This window comes from Spea bombifrons, chromosome 7 (assembly GCF_027358695.1).
Source record: "Spea bombifrons isolate aSpeBom1 chromosome 7, aSpeBom1.2.pri, whole genome shotgun sequence".
In the NCBI taxonomy this organism is placed as follows: Eukaryota; Metazoa; Chordata; class Amphibia; order Anura; family Pelobatidae; genus Spea; species Spea bombifrons.
In genome coordinates, this window is record NC_071093.1 from 44,776,529 (window position 1) to 44,798,866 (window position 22,338).

Consider the following 22,338-nt stretch of genomic DNA (forward strand, 5'->3'; position numbering starts at 1 on the left):
GTTATATTACTGTATACAGCGCTGGGGGTTATATTACTGTATACAGCGCTGGAGGGGTATATTACTGTATACAGCGCTGGGGGTTATTACTGTATACAGCGCTGGGGGGGTTATATTACTGCATAAAGCGTCGGGGGCTATTACTGTATACAGCGCTGGGAGTTATGCTCAGAAGCATTAATTAGACTGACCAGACTTAACTCCAGTCTCATACCTTCACATGCTAACACACTATATGTTTGTGAGGGTATACGAGTTTCTTCAACTTTTACATGTTACTGGTGAAGGCATGCGAGTTCAGTGGGAACTTGCATACCCTCGCCTGTAACTCACAGCCCTTCCCCATTTAAATAAAAATAATTTAAAATAGTAAACTAAAACCTAGGTTGAGTCCCTACAACCTAATATTAACCAAGGTCGAGGATTACCTCAGTAAGGGGGTGGGGGCATTTGCCCCTTTATACCCTCCCTTGCCCTGCTAATGGAATTGCGAGGTGACATTTGCACGTTGGTACGTAGGATGCGCGACTTCCCCCCGATGGGTCGGCCACTTGTTGCATATTAATTGGCTGTGTTTGTCTTCTGATTCCAGGTGATTATTTTGGAATCTTGATGGATGAGAAGGTCACCAGCTTCCCGTTCAGCGTTACAGAGAATCCGATGTATTGGGGCAGCACTGCCAACTATCTGGGTCTGGCCCTTGTGTGAGTAAATCAGCCCCTTGTGTAGTTCATACGTGTGCCAGCCTCTCCTTATAGCATTAAGTCATGGGAGATGCTTATAAATAGGTTTATAGAAACAAAGCATCTGCTGGCAGATCGGCCCCATTCGGCCCTCATCTTGTCTGCCCGTTTCTCCTGCTGTAACGACTCAAACCTTAATCAGTCGTTGGTCTCGTCTTAGATTCAGGAGCCGTATGTCTATCCCACGCATGTTTAATACCCTCACTGTATTACCCTCAACCACTTCTGCTGGGAGGCTGTTCCACTTATCTACTGCCCTTTCAGTAAAGTAAAGTAAGCTTCACTAAACACAAGAAACCAATGACTGACCAGACTGGACTCCAGCTCAGGGTTACCGGGTCACCCGTAGGACTTTCTGGGTACCGAGAGATTGATACGCTGTACCCTTAACACGCAGCTGGTGTCCAATCACACTAATTGGAGCGAGTACATTGACTAATTACTGTTCTGATCAGCTCGTTACTAACTGATTTAATGTATATTTCCATCGAGTTACAGTAACAGAGAGAAGGTGTTATTGTTCCGCTGATTGGCTGCCGTGTAGGAAATTAGGATCATCCAACCAAGCGCGGCTCCCGGGACTCGGCACAATTAGTCAATTAACGCAATCAGTCCTCATGCAAATTTGTCCTTGTTGACATAAATAAATCAGCGGGCCTGATAAGGCATTTATGAGAATTAGAAAAAACCGACGTGACAGATGCTTAGAATGAGGAGGAAAAAATGATATCATATTGGCTGCTTTGCATATGTGGGTAAGCGTGCGCGCCAGGAACCCTAGTGCCCTGGAAATGGGACAAATGCTTCTTAACGAGCCTCGATCGAGCGATAATTTGGATTAATAAATTGCGTATAACGATGTCGAGGTTCACGGACCCCTACGGTCTGCGTGCCGGGCCAGACTTCATCTCCGTTAATCGTCAGAACTAAGAACGCCGCGTTATTCCGCAGGGAATCAAATGTTGCCACTTTGTAATGCTAATTGTTTTTAGTAATAATAATAATACCTTTTATTTCTTTGATTTACCTGATTTCGCTGCATTTACTCTTTCCACCTGGACGTACTCCCTCTCTGCTCACGTGATTATAATATAAATATATAATCAATGTTATTATTGGGGGCTCGTTGGAAAGGGGGCCAAACCGTTGGGCCAAAAAAATCTTTTTTATTGTCTACCAGCCATCATATGCACTTTAATGCATGTGATAGCTATGTGGCCCCTTTAACTTTTCATGGTGTCGCTGTTGGATGGGAGGATTCTGCGGACCCCCCTTCTCCATATGCATTTGCCCCTTCACCTGCCCCCCCCAGCTGTTTTCCTTCCAGGAGATCTGTTCAGCCAATCACACCTCGAGAAGAGCCCCCATTGATAGAAATGGGAGTGCTTTTCCTGCCACTGATTGGCTGCTTCAAGCCAATTGGTGCCAAGAATAATAGGACCACACAGGAGGATGGTAGCTGCATCTGCAGAGCTGCAGCTGCCACTTTAGGTAAGTTTGAGTTACTTATTTTCTTTCATTTTGGATGCATGCTTATTAAACTACTCACAGCGGGTTAGGGCTTTAATACGCTTTCATTTTAACTGGGCTGTGGGGCAGGAAAGTTTCCGTTTTAAGTCTCCGGTCCCCATCAGCCGGTGATTTGTTAAAGTCTACAAATGACTTTGTTTTGAAGCCTTTTGAACGGATATAACCCCAAGACGCCGCCAAGCTAAATGGAGCCCAGGATAGATCCATGACGATTTCAATCTGCTTCATCGGCTGGTTCAATAATGTAAGAGGTTATCGCTGTGCCGCGGCGGCGGAGCAAAACAGACCTTTATACGCCTTCCATATTCACAAGGAGACCGCTAATTATAATCAGCGGGGCACACGAGGACGCAAGAACCTGCTATACAGAATCAGGTGCGGAAGACGATCCAGAATTAGACACTCGGAAATACATTTGGGGGAAAAAAAGGTTGATTTTTATTCCCTAAGAGCTACAATCGGATAATTTAGAATGTTACGTTGAGAGGCAGGTTCTGCGTAAGGTCGATTACCTTTCAAATGGCTGATACCGGGTACGGTTCTTGAAGCATTATTAAGAGAATTCAGGTATGCTCTGCTTTCCCCTAAATTCACAAAATCACCAAAATTAACAAATTCGTTGAGGGCTGAATTCAGAATGGGAGCGGATTTTCTCTCAGATTCAGAAATCACTCGAAGATTTTTACATATTTTTTTAATTGATTGGCGAAACGCGTTGGTCCTCTTATCAGAGCCTTGGTTTTAATTTAATATAATAATTATTATGTTGCTCCGCATTTCTTTCAGCCCTGTCTGGGTGACGATCAATATCTCTGAAAGTGACTTTCCCCGGCCTTGTGTACTTTTCTTGCATCATTTAGAACATGGAGCTTTCTTACCCCACATGGTCGTCTACAGTAACGATGGGTCGTAGGTAAAATCTTTTCCAAATCCTCCGTTCATTGCTTAGGAACCGCTTGTTCATCACTCGGCGCGCTCACAAGACCAAGGAGCTTTTCGCAATTCGGACTCTCGTGGAGGTCACCAGCATATTATGGATAATTTTACCCCAATACTACCGACGCAGCCATCAAAACAATAATCTGAAGTGTAACAATGGGAAGCCTGTTCTCTAAATCACTTCCCGAGTCAGGGAGTTCGAGACGCTCATCGGGTTCGTCCAGAAACCTCATAAACCGACTTCTGAGAGCCATTCGACCAGAAAGGGACAATTAGGACCGATCTGGAGTCCCAGGACACCAAGTCACACTGAACCCTACAATGAACTCTCCCTCTATTATTAGCAGGGGGGAAATAAGAAATATATATAATCAGAACGGGGTCAGAGCCTTTAATGTTTACCCGTTTAACATCATTAGCGAGCCCACGGGAAATGAGTGTTGTTTGAGCGCCGGCTGCGTCCTCGGCAGATGGATATTGATTTAGAAAGAGGAATGTTTAATAAAAGAGAAAACAAGCCAGGTTCAGAGTGGAAATGAAAGCTTAATCTGAATTGACTGCCGCCGACGGATATAGAAAGCTCGACGAATGAGCAATTAGCGCGGACCACAGCTTTACAAGACCCTTCAAAGTCATTCCGCCGGCCGACCTACACATTCCGGGCCTCATCATCGGCTAATGGCCGCTCTATAGGGAGCCGAAACGCACCCGTTAACATCAGGTTAATGTCTGCTTTGTGCTCGGCCGTGGAAGAGACAAGATGTCCCTGCGAGCGGCCCTAACGTTTGTGGAACGCGTCGTACCGCTCTCTATAATACATCTATACGTGCATTATTCCGAAAATATTTTCCACGGTGCAGGAATGTACATTGAGATGTGAAGTTTAATTACACCCTAGAAATAAGTTCCTGATCCCTTGTTGATGTTTCCCGTACCGAGCGACGTGGCTTGCGTAAAAACGGTTTATTTGTCCCCAAACTTTGAGGGGAGCGTCAGTAGGTTTTCCGTAAAGCCACATTCATATTCCGTACATTATTCCGAGAAGTGTAAAACGTTGTTAAAGCATCGAGAGTCGGCCAATCAGAAGAAAGTTTGCGTTTTGGAGGTCACAGGCACGTACTCGCAGGCAAAACTCCTGCTGGACCAAGTGGAGACCCCCTTTGCCTCTGTTTGGAGGGTTGTCACCAAAGCTGAGTGTCCCCCAGTTTCATTTGACAGTAAGCGTGTCGGTACCAGAACATTCTGACAACGCGGGTTTGTTCTGTTCTAGAACACAGCCGTTCTTCTCGAGTTCTCTTATCTCTGCTCGCTTTTGTATCGTAGACGGCTAAAATTAGATCAGAGATTTCCAGATGGCGCAGAGACGTCTTCGCTTGTGGCGTGAAAGCGTTCCGACTACCAGTAATAATAATTTTAGATCGCTGACGTCACACGGCACATCTCCGTCTGAGCTCAATCGGTCCGTAGTCACCGTTAAACTTTCCCCCCTGTGCGGTAAGAAGCCCCGGGGCCATCTTTTATGGAGACATTTATGTCGGTGAAAGATTTTCGATATGGAAGCCAAAAATCCCCGAGTGGTCGCTCAGCCGTGGGGCACTTACACAGCCGCTCGCTCCCAGTCACCCGCTCATGTCTGAGATTTAATACCCCCTGATAATCGCAGGAATGTGACGTCCCTCGACTGCATCATCGACAGGTCATCCCCCCCGAGAGGACCCTCATTAACAGCAGCACCTTAGATATATCCCCCAAATACATCCACAGTGCCATCTATTTCACCCGGTACTGAATTAAAGAGACCCATCAGTCATCCACTTTAATGCAGATAATGGCTGACCGGCCCCTTTAAATTTCCGTGTGGTCCCTCTTGCAATTGCATGGGGGGGGGGTCTGTAGCATCCTACCATATGGATTTGCCCCTTTCCTCCTGCCACATGAAATGCTGACCCCCAGTCAGCTCCAGCACCGGCTCCCCAAGGGCTGTGTTGGGTCAAACGCAAAAAGAGGCATAGGAGGCATTGTGCTGCAGATCTGGAGCTGCAGCTTCTCCTAAAGTTCTTCCTAAAACTTTAAGGAATGCCTATTAGATACAAAGTATGTTAATCGGCATTTTTCATTGGTAAGACGCCATTGGACGTTGGAGTGTTCCTTAAATTCTTTTAAAATGTTATAGTTAAGCAACTTGTTGTGACGTCGGCATATCTGAAACTCGACCCCCCCACACACACAGAAATCGCCATCGGAGCTCATTTGATCCATCCTGTCTTGGTCCTTCACCTCATATTCAGAATGATGTTATGCCTGTGCCATGTATGTTTAAATTCCCTCACCGTATTACCCTCTGCCACTTCTGCCGGACAGCTTCTCCACTTATCCACCACCCCCTCAGGAAACCAAAAACTGTCTCATAGTCATGCAATGCACGACAGTCTGGCAGTCTTCGGGTTAAAACCCGCCGCTGGATCACGGGAGCTCGCTGCGACGCGTGTTCTGTGTGAATAACGTATTTCAAGGATGGTTCTGAGAAGAGATTGGCCCCCGGGGGCTGTGAAAGCGAGCGGTAAAAGAGCAGGGTTTTCGGTCGTTTGATTCACGGCGCGATTGCGTTAGAAGATACATTTTTTACGCAGCATCTGAACGGCTCCATCCTTCTGCCGAAAGTCGGAGTTCTAAAAATATTTTAAATACCCGGCGTTCTCGCTGTTAATGCCTCAAATACCAGCGAGATACTAACATAGAGTAGATCCCGGATCCCGCAGACAACCGGAAAGCAGTTCTAGGAGCAGGGAGGTTTTAGGGAGATTCATTAATACACAAAGCATGGACTTAAAGAGACATGCAGCCCCACCAGCGAAAAAACGCATGTCAGAGAACCTTGTAAAAACTTTAATACGCATTGTTTTCCTTTAAAAAAAAAAGCTGCAGCTGCAGAGCTGAAGCGGCCGGTCGCTGGCAGGAAAGCAATCCCATTAAACTCAGAGCGCTTTCTGCAGCTAGCAGTGAGTATGCTGGGCATGCATTAGACAAACCGCTCCCACTGCCTGTGGGAAACAATAGAATGGCTCAGTCTTAATCACCCAGCCGGACTCTCCGACTAATGAAAGTCTATGGAGGAACGGACTTCATTAGCATCGCCATAAAGCGTCAGCTCAGTGCGGTGTTTGAGCCGGGAAATTCACCCCTGGTGCTGAAGGCAAAGGGTGGTCACCCCAAATACTGAGCAGATTTAGATTTTTTTAAATGATAAAAATAAACTATTAACATGAATTTTTTTGAAAGCATTCTTACTTTGCGGCATTTTTTTCTCGCCTGCCTAAAACTTTTGCCCGGTATTTGGATTATTTGAGTCTCTTAGCATCATTGGACGGTTTCCTTGTGTATGGAAAGCAATGGGAATCCTTAAAATGAGGTTTATTACGAAAATTGGCCGTTTCTTTTATAATTCACAGGAATGAGTAATTGGATAATATCTGCGCGAGTCATCGAAGGATTAGTCCAACAATGATAAGAAAAGGGTCCCTGCGTTCCTGGAGGCCGCGCAGGCTCCGCGTGTTTGGAGAGGCGATTATCTGTACAGAGTGCCGCCCCATTAGAGGGAAATTACAGGGAGGCCGCGTTTCGGGGTTATTTGTTTCCAGAGTCGTGTCTGTTCTTCCCTGGAAATGTTTGCTGTGCTCTCCCCGTATTATGTGCGATTAAAGCTACGCCGCGCACCACTTTCACTCACAATTATCGCGGGTCCAGAATAATAGCCTTTTTTCTCTCTCTCTCTCTCTCTCTCTTTTTTTTTATGTCAGGAACTCAAGTCCAGCGGGGCTCCTGCTCACAGCCGCCGTGGCCACAGCCTATAAAGTCGCCATCGCTTTCGAAGGGTAGGTAACCGTCCAATGTCTTCTAGATTGTAAGCTCCTTTGAACAGGACCCTTCTTACCTTCTGTTTCCTAATTGTTATGCAATGCACCCCTCATACTAAGCTGTGAGCTCTGTTGAGCCAGGGATATCCCGATATAGATTGTAGGTATACCTATTGACCTCTGTATCCTCCACACTGACCCCTAGTAAAACCTCAGGCCGTGGCAGCACAGGGGTTAACCCCCGGTCCGTGGCTGTATGGCCACGTGAGATGCAGGGACTGTCCAAGAAACTCCAGCACGTGTGCCTGCTTCTCGGCCTCAGATAAGGGAATGGATGGCATTAGCGTCCCCAGCGAGGCGTGAAGAATGCCTGAGCCCAAAGTCTGGATCCGAGCGGCGCTCCCTGATCTCTTACTGGGAACCAAAGCCCGGCGCCTGGCGTGGCTCTGACAGATGCAGCGAGTGGCAGCCGGGCGCCGGGGCAGCTCGGGATCCCGTCCTGTCCTTACAGCCCCCCTGTTTGTTTCCACAACACGTCCGTTCCACTCCGATAACCCGGCGCTTACCTGAAGCCATTACCTGATGTGTCTGCGCGTTAACCCTTCATGTTCCTGCTGCCGAGGGGATTCCTGCTGGCAAATAATAAATAACCTAATTCTGGCGTCCGGTCGCCCTGTCCGAATGTGTACCAAAAATATTTGGAACTCTCCTGGTGTTAAACTACAATTCCCATCATCCTCAGCAGAAGGAGGGGGTTTATCGAGTCATCCCACTGATTTAACTAAACATTATACAGGGCATCCTACTGATTTAACTAAACATTATACAGGGTAGGCTCGCTGATCTAACTATACATTCTGCAGGGCCTTCTTACTGATTTAACTATACATTATACAGGGCCGCCCCAGCAGCAGTCCAGATAACACCCCATTTCTCTGTGCTCTTTTAAAAGGCCGTTCACCGAGGAAATCTACCGGAAGAAAGAAGAGTCAAAGAAGCAGAAATAAGAATGACCGGCTTTAACCCTTCGCAGTGCAGAGTATCACAACGCGAAGTCAGAGGTACCCCTCTGGTGTAAGTCAGGCGTAGCCAAACCCTGACCGACAACTCGCACTGCTGCCGGTCCGTTCGGCTGACGCGTTTAATGTTGGAATACTAGTTTCTGGTTATGTTTTTAGTGCCACCAGCAGTGTTGAGGTTAAAAAAAAAATCACCGCATTGCAGTACGGAAAACCGAATGTCAGAACGTCCGTCTGTGCTGTGATCCGGTCCATTAAATGACATTCTGCCCGGTACAATGTGCTTTGTGGGTCGGGAGAAATAAAGGATTGTTCTGAAAGAAGAAAGAAAGCCTTCGTTCCTCCGCGACGGACGTTCGATGCGAGAGAGGCGTCCTGCCGCTCGATTGCTTCGTTTCCCGCCGCGACATTCCTCGCGCTAATTACACGAACGTTCTCCCAGCGGCACGTTGTGTGAGATAATTACACGGTGCGCTGCTAGGCGAGACGGCGGTCTTTAATTGCCCTGCGTGATTGCAGCCGCGCTGCCCGGCGTAGCCGGACCCTCTTTCATCTCTCTGCCCTCTACCAGCGACCGGCGGCTCAGATTAAACTCATTATCGTTCATGTCGGCTGCCAGGGACGCGGCAGAAACGTTCATCCAACCCATCGTCCCGGGCCGCAGCGCCGTGGAAGATCGGAAATAACTACAGCTTTAAGGCTTTGATTATATTTGTGCAAACGATATGGCGCGGAGTCACGATGTAGACAGAGCCCTAATCATCATCCCCCAAAAGTAAACAAAGATGGGATAATGTAGCTGCCGGCATAATTCATGGCATTCGTGATACTAATGACATCAATTGTCGCAGGAAAAATGAGCAAAACCAAGAATTTGCAGGCAAATCGACAAAAATTGTATCATTTGGGTTGAGTTTGAAGAGTGAGCTGCTCGTTCTGAAGCACTGTTTAGTGAATGAAGCCCTTATGGTAAGGTGTATTTTTGGAGCGAGGCTTGACTTACGCGTGGGTTTGGTTGGGTAATTAGCCGCGTTCCTGTGACTTTGTTTCAATTTCCATTCCGAGGTTTTCTTTACTTCCCTGCTAAGCTGTTTAAAAATAAATATTACGATGTTACATAAACACCCCCCCCCCACCCCCCCCTGGATGCCCCTTATTTATCAACGACCGCTACCAAACGCAGTGGGACTGATTGCCCTTATTTCCAAAGCATTAACCTGATTTGTGGGTCAGAGCAGCTGCCGCGCCAGAGATTAGTGACACAACGTTTAGGAAATCAAATGAAACGCGTCGGCTCGAGGCCGCCGGGGGGCCGATTTTAACCTGGAAATAATGTTACAGCAGAGAGCGCTGGCCCCGTTCTCATCCTGTCACCGAGTAAACCTGTTCCCTTGCTGCAAATTAGATATAACACCTGCGAAAAAAAAAATAAAGTGGGTTAATTGTTCAGTAGAGGTTACGAGTCAATCGTTGGCCGGGATGGATACGGAGCCAACAATAGCCGGCGACCTAGAAAGAGAAGAACTTTCACCGGACACAACAGAAAACCTGAACATTAACCTTCATCGCTATCGATAGAAACGACTGGAACTCTTCAACCTTCTGGACTCGGCTGCTGGTGAAGAATGAAGCCGGTGGAGTCTCTGGAACCGGTTTTAGCTGAAATTGCTGAAGGAGATTCAAGTTGGTTTCCGGTCATCGAGTCTTTGATGCGCTCTTCCAGTGAGCTTCAGCTTCTTCACTTGGGCTTTAAACCAAGAGTTCCTTTAAACCATAATTTACTTGGTGATAGAGATTTCATATAGTGGTCTCCACCTTTGGTCCTCGACTTCCGTCACTTTAAGTCTTCATTGGTTCCATCACTTTAGGTCATCAGTGGTTCCATCACTTTAGGTCTTCATTGGTTCCATCTATTTAGGAATTCAGTGGTTCCATCATTTTAGGTCTTCGGTGGTTCCATCACTTTAGGTTGGCATGGACATCTGATTAAGTCTTCCTAACAGATCCACCACTACTTAGGAGGAAACCTAGAAGACTTTGAGAATACCTTCAAACCCAACATGACTCCCAACCCCATCTGGTGAACATCCCCCTCGTTTGGAAATGGAACGTTTACGATAATATCAAAGTTTGACCTCTTAGTAACCCTTCCCCTCTATACCGTGAAAGCCACCAGCTGTACCAAGTCAAGAACCTAGAACTGTTTACTCTCCCAGGTGTTTTCTCGTTGGGTTCCCTATAATTTACTGCTTTGTTGCCTTCAGTACTGTTTGTCTTCATCGCCGTACATTCCACCCGACGCGTTATGAGTCTGTACTTGGAACTGTTTACTATAAGCAGTCGGAGAATAAACTAAAACATTATGATAGAAAGCAGCTATGACTCAAAGAACAGCATTCCACGGATTGGCTTCCACCGGCTCTCCAGGTATCTGCAGAGAATCGCATGCGAGTCTGCAGGAAACATCCGTGTTCCGTGTCCAGATACATGGTGGCAATCTAAGTGTCGAAATAGGAGAGTTTATTGTCCCATTCAGCCCCAGCGATAAAGAATGCACGATATATATCATAAGTGATCTAATATACACTATTTAACCAAAAACACTTATTTACTGCATTTTAAAAGAAGCACTTTCTGTGCACACGCGTGGGGGTCTCATTAGACCCCCGGGAACTCTCACGCCAGTCAGCACTGGAGCCGGCAGCGTGTGAGTATGCATCTCGTGCATCTAACGAGACCCCCACGCGCATGCCCTGACAATCAGTGACACAAAACCGTGGACTACAGAGAGGACACAGAACTGCAGCTTCTCCCCAAGGAGAAGTAATTGGTCGAGGGGCTGCTGGGGACACGGGGGTCCTATGAGACCCATTGTACAGAAAGCATGTGACCGGTATTGTTTGGGCCCTTATGTTATTGTGTGAGGAACATGTTCCCTATCAGTCGTGAAGCTGGATACACGGCTTCCACCCGGCACCGGCTAAATCTAGTTCAATGTTCCAGTTTATTAATGACAAGTCCGTACCCTTCCTAGAAATCCTCGGCTTCAGATGCCAGCGGCTGACACGGAACAGGCAATTTACAGGTGAGATTTGGCACAGATACCTGAGGAGAATGACTCGATAATTTGATTGTTACTAATTATCCGTTTCTCAGGAATTAAGTACCGGTAAATATCATCGTTACAGGGGAACTCCTGCTATCAGATTAAAAATATCTTCTCATAAATATCGCTGTTATCTGATCCCCGATCTACTAAACACCCCGACTCCTTATCATACTGCCTGTGGGGAACAATAGAATGGCTCAGTCTTAATCACCCAGTCAGACACTCTGGCTAATGAAAGTCTATGGAGGAACGGACTTCATTATCATTGCCATAAAGCATCAGCTCAGTGCGGTGTTTGAGCCGGGAAAGTCACCCAAAATATCACATGACTGACAGCAACGGCGGCTCCAGGTTTTTGTCACTGGGGTTATATTACTGTATACAGTGCTGGGGGGTTATATTACTGTATACAGTGCTGGGGGGTTATATTACTGTATACAGCGCTGGGGGTTATATTACTGTATACAGCGCTGGGGGTTATATTACTGTATACAGCGCTGGGGTTATATTACTGTATACAGTGCTGGGGGTTATTACTGTATACAGCGCTGGGGTTTATTACTGTATACAGTGCTGGGGGTTATATTACTGTATACAGCGCTGGGGGTTATATTACTGTATACAGTGCTGGGGGTTATATTACTGTATACAGCGCTGGGGCTATATTACTGTATACAGCGCTGGGGGTTATATTACTGTATACAGCGCTGGGGGGTATATTACCGTATACAGCACTGGGGGGTTATATTACTGTATACAGTGCTGGGGGGTTATATTACTGTATACAGCGCTGGGGGTTATATTACTGTATACAGCGCTGGGGGTTATATTACTGTATACAGCGCTGGGGTTATATTACTGTATACAGTGCTGGGGGTTATTACTGTATACAGCGCTGGGGTTTATTACTGTATACAGTGCTGGGGGTTATATTACTGTATACAGCGCTGGGGGTTATATTACTGTATACAGTGCTGGGGGTTATATTACTGTATACAGCGCTGGGGGCTATATTACTGTATACAGCGCTGGGGGTATATTACTGTATACAGCGCTGGGGGGTTATATTACTGTATACAGCGCTGGGGGGTTATATTACTGTATACAGCGCTGGGGGGGTATATTACTGTATACAGCGCTAGGGGGGGGTTATATTACTGTATACAGCGCTGGGGGGGGTTATATTACTGTATACAGCGCTGGGGGGGTTATATTACTGTATACAGTGCTGGGGGGTATATTACTGTATACAGCGCTGGGGGTTATATTACTGTATACAGCGCTGGGGGTTATATTACTGTATACAGCGCTGGGGGGTTATATTACTGTATACAGCGCTGGGGGGTTATATTACTGTATACAGCGCTGGGGGGGTATATTACTGTATACAGCGCTAGGGGGTTATATTACTGTATACAGCGCTGGGGGTTATATTACTGTATACAGCGCTGGGGGGGTATATTACTGTATACAGCGCTAGGGGGTTATATTACTGTATACAGCGCTGGGGGGGTATATTACTGTATACAGCGCTGGGGGTTATTACTGTATACAGCGCTGGGGGTTATTACTGTATACAGCGCTGGGGGTTATATTACTGTATACAGCGCTGGGGGTTATATTACTGTATACAGCGCTGGGGGTTATATTACTGTATACAGCGCTGGGGGGTTATATTACTGTATACAGCGCTGGGGGTTATATTACTGTATACAGCGCTGGTGGTTATATTACTGTATACAGCGCTGGGGGTTATATTACTGTATACAGCGCTGGGGGTTATATTACTGTATACAGCGCTGGGGGTTATATTACTGTATACAGCGCTGGGGGTTATATTACTGTATACAGCGCTGGGGGGTTATATTACTGTATACAGCGCTGGTGGTTATATTACTGTATACAGCGCTGGGGGTTATATTACTGTATACAGCGCTGGGGGTTATATTACTGTATACAGCGCTGGGGGTTATATTACTGTATACAGTGCTGGGGGTTATATTACTGTATACAGCGCTGGGGGGTTATATTACTGTATACAGCGCTGGGGGTTATATTACTGTATACAGCGCTGGGGGTTATATTACTGTATACAGCGCTGGTGGTTTTTTACTGTATACAGCGCTGGGGGGTTATATTACTGTATACAGTGCTGGGGGTTATATTACTGTATACAGCGCTGGTGGTTTTTTACTGTATACAGCGCTGGGGGTTATATTACTGTATACAGCGCTGGGGGTTATATTACTGTATACAGCGCTGGGGGTTATATTACTGTATACAGCGCTGGGGGTTATATTACTGTATACAGCGCTGGGGGTTATATTACTGTATACAGCGCTGGGGGTTATATTACTGTATACAGTGCTGGGGGTTATATTACTGTATACAGCGCTGGGGGTTATATTACTGTATACAGCGCTGGTGGTTTTTTACTGTATACAGCGCTGGGGGGTTATATTACTGTATACAGCGCTGGGGGTTATATTACTGTATACAGCGCTGGGGGTTATATTACTGTATACAGCGCTGGGGGTTATATTACTGTATACAGTGCTGGGGTTATATTACTGTATACAGCGCTGGGGGTTATATTACTGTATACAGCGCTGGGGGTTATATTACTGTATACAGCGCTGGGGGGTTATATTACTGTATACAGTGCTGGGGGTTATATTACTGTATACAGCGCTGGGGGTTATATTACTGTATACAGCGCTGGGGGTTATATTACTGTATACAGCGCTGGGGGTTATATTACTGTATACAGCGCTGGGGGTTATATTACTGTATACAGCGCTGGGGGTTATATTACTCTATACAGTGCTGTAAAGCTCTTTTTGTATGAGAGTCGCCGCGGTCCTTTCAAGTTTTTTGCAATTTTACCGAGCGCTCAGTTAAACGACCGCAACACCTCGGTTAAAGTATCACCTAAAGAACGTCACATGAATCAACTGAGCATTAGCACCGCGCTGGTGGGAATCCTCCTGCTATTAGGTCATCTTAACATTTTCACACCCCCCCCCCCCACAACCAACACTTCAAAGAAAGACTTCAGAGATCAGAGTAAGTGGAATCTCCCGCGTGTCTGCCGAGCGCCTCAGAGACTCGATGACAGCAGAAAACATCTACATAATACAAAAGCCACAAATCATTTCATCCGCTGACATCATCCGCTGACATCATCGTGACTACTTTATCATCATCGCGTAATCTGAAGCGTGATCCCGACCCGCCGTCTGTCCGGGGCAGGGAGTCTGAATTCTGCAGGATGTGGGAATTCTTTACAATCACAAATTAATTATTCAGAAACGTGAAGATTCCATCGTTTTGCATTCCAAATGTAAGCGAGTGCGATGCCTCAGAGACCCTTTAAACCCCCCCCAAAAAAAACAGGTTCTATCGGGTGCTGAGGGAGAATCGCATCAGCAGCCATCGCAGCCCCCAGCGAGGAAGAGAAATACATTTAACAGCAGATCGGCCCCATCCGGCCCCCGTCTAGTCGCCCGTTTCTCCTGCTGTAAAGACTCAAACCTTAATCAGTCGTTGGTCTCGTCTTAGATTCAGGAGCCGTATGTCTATCCCATGCATGTTTAATCCCCTCATTGTATTACCCTCTACCACCTCTGCTGGGAGGCTGTTCTGCTTATCTACCACCCTCTCAGTAAAGTAAAACGTCCTTCCATTCCATCTGGGTCTCTGACCCCCCCCCCAAGCCGGACACGTTGAGATCTCTCAGTCTTTCCTGATGTACCGGCTACGTTAAGTCATTCGTGGAAGTGGAGCTTTGAACTCATTGCCCTGTGAAATGGAGCGGTAAACACGGCTAGTCTGGGTGTGAGCTCCAAGCTGTGACCGGTCACATGCAACGGCATTAATTCCTCATAACTGACAGGTGATACTCAGCACTAAAACCTACGACCTCAATAACACAAAAAAAGGCCATTCCAAATTATTTATTTTATTTTCTGTTTTTTCATATTTTTTATATATATTTTGCATTAATAATAATAATAATATTATATGATAATATATTGATATTAAAAATATATATTTATTTGTGCAGTTGCTAAATAAAATATTTAAAAAAAACATTGCAAAAAACAATGTTATTATTAGATGAAAAAATTAACCCGGCTTACAGCGAGCGAAAAAAAAAATGAGTGAAAAAATAAATTAAAAATGTTTCCCTTTCCAGTTTGCATAAATAAATCACCCAAATGTTACATTAATAATAATTTGGGAAATTACCAAAATAATATTTTTTTAGAACACTGAAAAAAACTGGAATTGTGTAAACTGATTAATCATGCACTATATTGGGTCCAATAAAATTCATTCATGCGCAGGAGCAGTATAGCTTCTGTTAGAATTATTATGAATTTATTTTTTCATATAAAATATAATATGATTTGCATTGAGCAGAGAATTAATGCTGACCATGAATACAATAATAAAACTGTTATATTTTACTAATTCTGTGGGAAACAATAGAAAGGCTCAATCTTAGTCACCCAGCCGGACTCTCTGACTAATGAAAGTCTATGGAGGAACGGACTTGATTAGCATCGCCATAAAGCGTCAGCTCAGTGCGGTGTTTGTGCCGGGAAAGTCACCCAAAATATCACATTTTGTAATTTTATAATTATTATAATGATCACTTTCAGCTTGCGTTAACTATTTCACTGCCAGGAGGGTGATGCTCTCTCTTGTCCTGGATTTAAAGACAAGGCAAAGAGTTTGGGGACCTCGTAGGCTATACGTACACGTATACACGTATGCACTACTTATACAGTCATGTCCTGTTCACCCGTTCTAAGGCGCTGCGGAATACGATGGCGATATATATAAAACAAATAATAATAACAATAATAATATATGTTTTGTGTGACTTCCGCTATGTAAACCCCCGCTCAGTCGCTCTGTATCCCGCACATGATTATTGTACGGATACACATGTATGTCGCAAACATGGAAAATGTGTGAATAAAAAAGGAACAGAAAAAATGGGCTGACTTTTCAGAATTTCTATTACAGGAATGACATCATCAGAAGCCGGCAATAAACCAGCAGAAGGCATCGTTTATTTTAAATAATGTTTTTTTTTTTTTAAATAATATCCTCTCTACGCCGTTCAGATAGAATTTCTGGCTTCCCTGGAAAGAAATCGCTGACTTTTACAAATATTATTGGATAAAATATATTCCCCGGGCGAATAATCCTAAAGCTTTTAACGCATCGCGAGGGTTGAACTCAACGGCTGCCCGTCCTGCTTTTATTAAAAATGATTCAAAAGCAAAAATGATGAAAAACTTTGGGTTTAATCGAAGTCAAGCCTTGTGTTTACTCTGGAAGAGGAGCTTTGAACCCGTTGCACCGTGAGCCGAAGGCATGCATAAAAAGATGCACTTATCCATACGTGCCGACTGTCATGAGCTTATTAACAACCCCGTGGACTTTTTAGCAGCGAGAGGTCACCCGGGGCGGCTTCTCGCTTTGAACGCTCAGCTTGGCGACCGGGTACCAGAATGTGGCTTCTCTCTGCTCTGTTAAATGAGTGATTAATTAGCTGAACCTCGTAAAGAGATCTTTCAGGGCACGGAGAGGTTTCTCTAAAAGTACGAGCGCATTTTTCCTGAATTTCATATATTTTTTATAGAATAATGGCCCAGAATCTGAAACCTTTATTTCTGACGCAGAAATTTCCGCGGAATTTGCCGCATTTATTACGGCCTCATTTTTGGCCCCCGATGAAGACCTGCTCTTGGTCGAAACGTCGGCCAGTTACCTTTTATCTATCTTAGCACTTTTTTTTTCATTAGAATCTCTATTGGGGATTTTAAGGGTTAATGTCCATTATATTGCACCTCATTTCTTTTCCTTATCTGTTTTTGTATTGTTTTATATATTTTTTCTATTATTTTAGTTTTTATTGGCTGCGCTATAGGAAAAGGGCCCTGATGAAGCCCTGATGAAGGCCGCTCGTGGTTGAAACGTTGGCCCCAATAAAATATTTTGTCATTTTCTTCATTTTGTGATTATTGGGATTGATCTCATTAACCTACCTCTAAAAAAAACCCGTATTCTTTAAGAATGATTTTGGGGCGCGCCACCATACTCTTTTCTTTATCATCCTATCTCCTATTGGCTGCTCTCTGAACCAATGGCAGAGACGGAACACACTTTTTTAGTAGATCCTTTCCCGAGTAACGGGGGGGTATCTAGGAGGAGTGTCGTGGGGTAAATGAGGTTATTTCTCAGGATATGTCGTATTTAACCAGCTTTCCCGTGACTTCAGGAATACCCCCTGCATGCTGGGAAATGATCCCCCCGGGCCACGCTCACCCATTTCACCAACTTGTTTGCTCTCCAGGCTGAAGGCCAACGGAGAGACTTTCCCTTCCTGCTCCTGAGGATAAACATTTCACTTTCGTGTACCACGGAATTACCGAGTCACCATGATGGGGAAAGGATCCCAAAGTCGCATTCTTCTGCCAGATCCCAGAAACGAAGAAGTATTCGATTGTGAGCTCCACGGGCCAAGGAGCTACTTCCATTACATAGGATGGGATTGACCAAAGAGTGGCCACGTGGACTTTAAAGACCTCAGAGGTCATATAGAAGACTCTGTGATCGCTTGGACCTATAGGAGCCGTAAATATTATCTATTATTATCTAAATATTATCTATTCACCCCACGAGAATGAGAATTGTGTGGCATATTCACTAAGGTTACATCCAAAGAAAAATTGCACAAAACATACATTTCTGCCTTCATGGGTCTCATTATTGGGGCGCAATTGGGATCCCTCTAACCACAAGTGATCAAGAAGGTCCACGTCTGGAACTTTACACTTGTGGTGAACCCCAAGAGACCCTCAAACGGAGAATCGCGTACAAAGAAGGGCGAGAACCGAATAACCTGCCCTGCTTGGGAGCGTCTTTGTTATCAGGTTGCTGTCTGTTCTTGGTTAAGAAGAAGACCTCTTTATATTCTGGGATCTCTTGGGTAGGCTATTAAGGGTGGTCTATCCTTGGTCGTATCTCTGGACTCACCAATAGAAACTGTTGTGATCCCTTTTGGAGCCAGTAGCCGGCCATGAGTTACCTGTTGGATCGATCGTTCGGTAAAAGCGGGGGCCAGCATTTAAGATCCAAAAAAACCTTGGGTTTCCTAAATATCTCGAGGGCCGTACGTGCGGCCCGGGCCGAGCATCCGACTTCCCTGTTAATCCAGGTCGATGTTTACTGGATTCGCCGACAAACGTTTTACAAGATGCTCCAGAAATATTTCCATCTAATTATAGCTCCGGAGTAAACACGAGAGACGCCCCTGATTCTCGGCAGAACGTGGGAATATCCAACGTCGATTCAGGGGGTAAAGAGGATCCCAGGGAACAAATTCCTCCAACATCTGTATTTCTGTAGATCCATCTGAACGTGAAGCGCTTCGCTCCGCGGGTTACTCCGGGGGGGGGGGGGGGGGATCCCTCGTTTATATGCGGAATTCTGCGGAACAATCACAGAACCTCACAGATAAATCCAGATGTTACTGCAAACGCGATACAAATGTTTACAGAAGAAACGCTGCTAGTTATTAGTAAATTAAAAGGAAAAATCGAGATCGGCCCAATTCGGCCCCCGTCTAGTCGCCCGTTTCTCCTGCTGTAAAGACTCAAACCTTAATCAGTCGTTGGTCTCGTCTTAGATTCAGGAGCCGTATGTCTATCCCATGCATGTTTAATACCCTTACTGTATTACCCTCTACCACTTCTGCTGGGAGCCTGTTCTACTTATCTACCACTCTCTCAGCAAAATAGAACTTCGTTACATTGTAGTTTCTGTAACATATATAATGTATCATTCTCGAGTCAATAAGAGCCGCCCGTGTCCTGCGTTCTGCATAACCTGGAAATAAAAGCCCCTGTCCCAGTGGCCGCCTGTGTCTCTTGGCTCCATCCCACGAGGAAGCGGCCACGCGTTTCCGGAATGAGCTCAGGTTCTTACTGTAAATCCCGGCACGTGAGGTGAAAGCGTTCCAAAGCCTTCCAGACGCTGCCCAGAACCTGGCACGGGAACCGATCCAAAGCGGAGATCAAGAACATGGTGGGACTCTCAGTGGGTCTCTGTGTCGGACCCAAAACATCCTTCAAAGATCTAAAGACTCAGCCGCTGGGTGATGACCTCATGATAGAAAGCATGAAGTAATGAGGTCATTATTTTAAACACCCAACCGAAATTCCTTTGTTCCGAACATGTTTTTATTACCTTGGGGATGATGGAGACATCCAGGTTCTCCCCCAGGGCCGGGACCCTCGCCCCAAACGCCCCACTAAACTCACCTCATCCTGTTTGGCTTTTATTACCCAGAACGTAGGTTTCCGATTTGCTGAAAGGGACGGATTTCCCAACCATTCGCCGTTTTGGTTCTTTGAATATTTTCCTTTCCAGATCCTTAAATAGATTTCAATAATTAAGTAAAATGACCGATTTTAGAGTAAATATTATAAATATATGGCCAAAAAAACTGAAATGGGAAAGATGTTCTGTATGAATATATTGTGTTACTCAACTTAAACGCGTAACTATCAAGAACTATAATGTTCTATAGTACTGTACTAGCTACATAATACTACGGCTCCCCAGCGCTGGGGGGGTTATTACCGTATACAGGGCTGGAGGTTATTACCGTATACAGCGCTGGGGCCGTAATATTACGTACCTAGTACAGTACTCTGCAGATCTGGAGCCGCCGTTGCTGTCAGTCATGTGATATTTTGGGTGACTTTCCCGGCTCAAACACCGCACTGAGCTGATGCTTTATGGCGATGCTAATGAAGTCCATTCCTCCATAGATTTTCATTAGTCAGAGAGTCTGGCGGGGTGATTAAGACTGAGCCGTTCTAATGCCCCCCACAGGCAGTATGATAAGGAGTCGGGGGGGTTAGTAGATCGGGGATCAGATAACAGAGCGAGAATCATACAAACGGCTGATATGCAGCTGCCTGAAAACATTTATATTATGGGGGCAAAAATTACAACTGGGGTAAAAAAAAAAAACAGCAGAATATTTCTGAGAACTTATTTTTAGTTTGATATTAGAAGTGAAATAAAATGTAATATTTTAACTTGTTGATTGCTGTGATGATTTATTTGCCCGCTGGTAATTAATTATACTCGGTTCGGGTCGGCATTATAGACGGGTGAAACATCTCGTCCCCTCAACCTGAATCGAGAAGAAAACTAAGTAATCAAATCTTTTTGTGGATGCCTGTGAGGGGCGAGTATTTCCGATTCATTTTGTTCGCTCTCTGTAGGACCCCGATGAGTTCGAATGTTTCTGATGTTAGGTTGCGCGCTTTAATATTTATTGCCAGCCGTGATCCGCCGCCCCGCTGCAGAGAGGGTTAAACACCCTGCGGCCGGGTGATATTATAAATTCCGGGCATTCTTTCAGTTTATTTAATTAAACGCTGGTGACTTCTGTGGACAATGCGCTTTCTGTGCTTCGTAATGAAGTCTCTTCCAGCAGGTGGGACGTCGGGTGCCAGGAATGCGAGGTGACATTTTCCCCGATCCGCCGCCCCACCGCCCTTCCGTCCCATGAATCAATAAACAGCGCGTATAATGATGTCATTTGTTGTCGTTGGACGATGTCACATTTTAGGAACATGGATTCATTCATCTCAAGATTTCGGAAACAGGACAATAAATATCGTTACCCCCCCCCCCCCCAAATACTGCCCGCTAGGGGTGGCAGGATTGAGCAGGGTTTGCGCATGTTTACCTGTGTGTTCTGGTATTCATGGGGTTAACTGCCTTGGACCATACCACCTCAAGGCATGGGTTGTTGTCTTGGAAGCTCTCATATGATCCCAGCGCTCCGGTTCAATGCACCGAGAACAGCCTAGTTCCGAAAAGGCCGGTATTGTTTGGTGACAAAGGGACCTCCGAGGCCTGCATTTGTTTTAGAAATGAGACTCTATCTTGTGCTTAATCCTCCTGCTTAAAGTGACCGTGGGGGGGGTTATTTTTAATTTCTTACTCTAGAAAATGGAATTAGGTTATAAAAACAAACCCGCTACGGAGGCCTAAGCTTCTGGCTCGGATACTCACAGACCGGGGGTAATTGTCTAATTGCCCCAGACAACAGTGAACACAGGGCTCCAGTCAGTAAGTCCTGACGCTAATATAAAGGTGGAAGTGAGTGAACGCTCAGGTTGTGCATCATTTAAATGCTACCCCCCGTGTGACACTCCAGCCATTATATACTCTTACATGCATATGATCGCTGTGTGGTCCTTCTTGCAAATGGATGGGTCAGTTCTGCAGAACCACCCTATATGCATTTGCCCCCTGCCCCCGGCTACTGTAACCAATCAGCGGCTTGAAACATTGTACCACGGAGGGGCAGGGAGCCGCGTATAAAAGCTCCTTAACGGAGCGTCTCTGGTGTTTCCTTTTAATGCACATCATCGTTTCCCGCTGACTGGGGGAAGCTATTTTTCTTCCCACTTGCTCAGAAGGGACACTTCCTGAGCAGGAAACTGACAAAAAAAAACCACGGCGGACCACGAAGCCACCGAAGCCACGACACGAAGAATAAAAACCATGAAACGGGACTTTTTATTGTTTGTTTACAATCTTTCGAGTACAAGCCGCGTGACGTTGTGAAATTGGTCGCAACGCAAACACATAAATTGCGATTACGAAAATTCTTCAGCAGCCTGTAATTAACGCGATTCCCGGGAACGACCGGGAGAGTCTTCTCGTAACTTTTTTAAATCGGAAGAACCGGCTACAGGCAAATTCAACGTTTGACGAGCATAAGATTGAGTCTTAGATTCAGGAGCCGTATGTCTATCCCATGCATGTTTAATACATGTATTACCTGTATTACCCTCTACCGCTGGGAGGCTGTTCCACTCATCTACCACCCTCTCTGTAGAGCAATGTCACTGGGGGAGCTGCGTGACCCCCGCTGCAGATAAATTAGAATTCTGAACAGAATGTTGGGGAATCGGGATATTTAAAGAGTTAAAATAACGCCTTGAAATGGACGTGGGAGATTTTCTGGTTATAATCAGCGAAACGAGTTGGCTGCGGGTCGCCGGAGCAGAAAGGCAGAGAACAGCGAAGGTCGG

The 22,338-nt window shown here is 45.5% G+C and overlaps 1 protein-coding gene across 1 annotated transcript in view; it reads left to right on the forward strand.

The window, feature by feature from the left end:
• The window catches only part of PEMT (phosphatidylethanolamine N-methyltransferase), a 37,889-nt gene extending 29,437 nt beyond the window's left edge, over positions 1–8,452 (forward strand). Inside the window, exons 5-7 of the mRNA XM_053471602.1 lie at positions 593–704; positions 7,010–7,084; positions 8,019–8,452. Of these exons, the coding sequence (XP_053327577.1) occupies positions 593–704; positions 7,010–7,084; positions 8,019–8,073 (242 nt within the window). The 3' untranslated portion in view covers positions 8,074–8,452. The remainder of the gene's footprint in view (positions 1–592; positions 705–7,009; positions 7,085–8,018) is intronic.
• Positions 8,453–22,338: the final 13,886 nt, after the last annotated feature.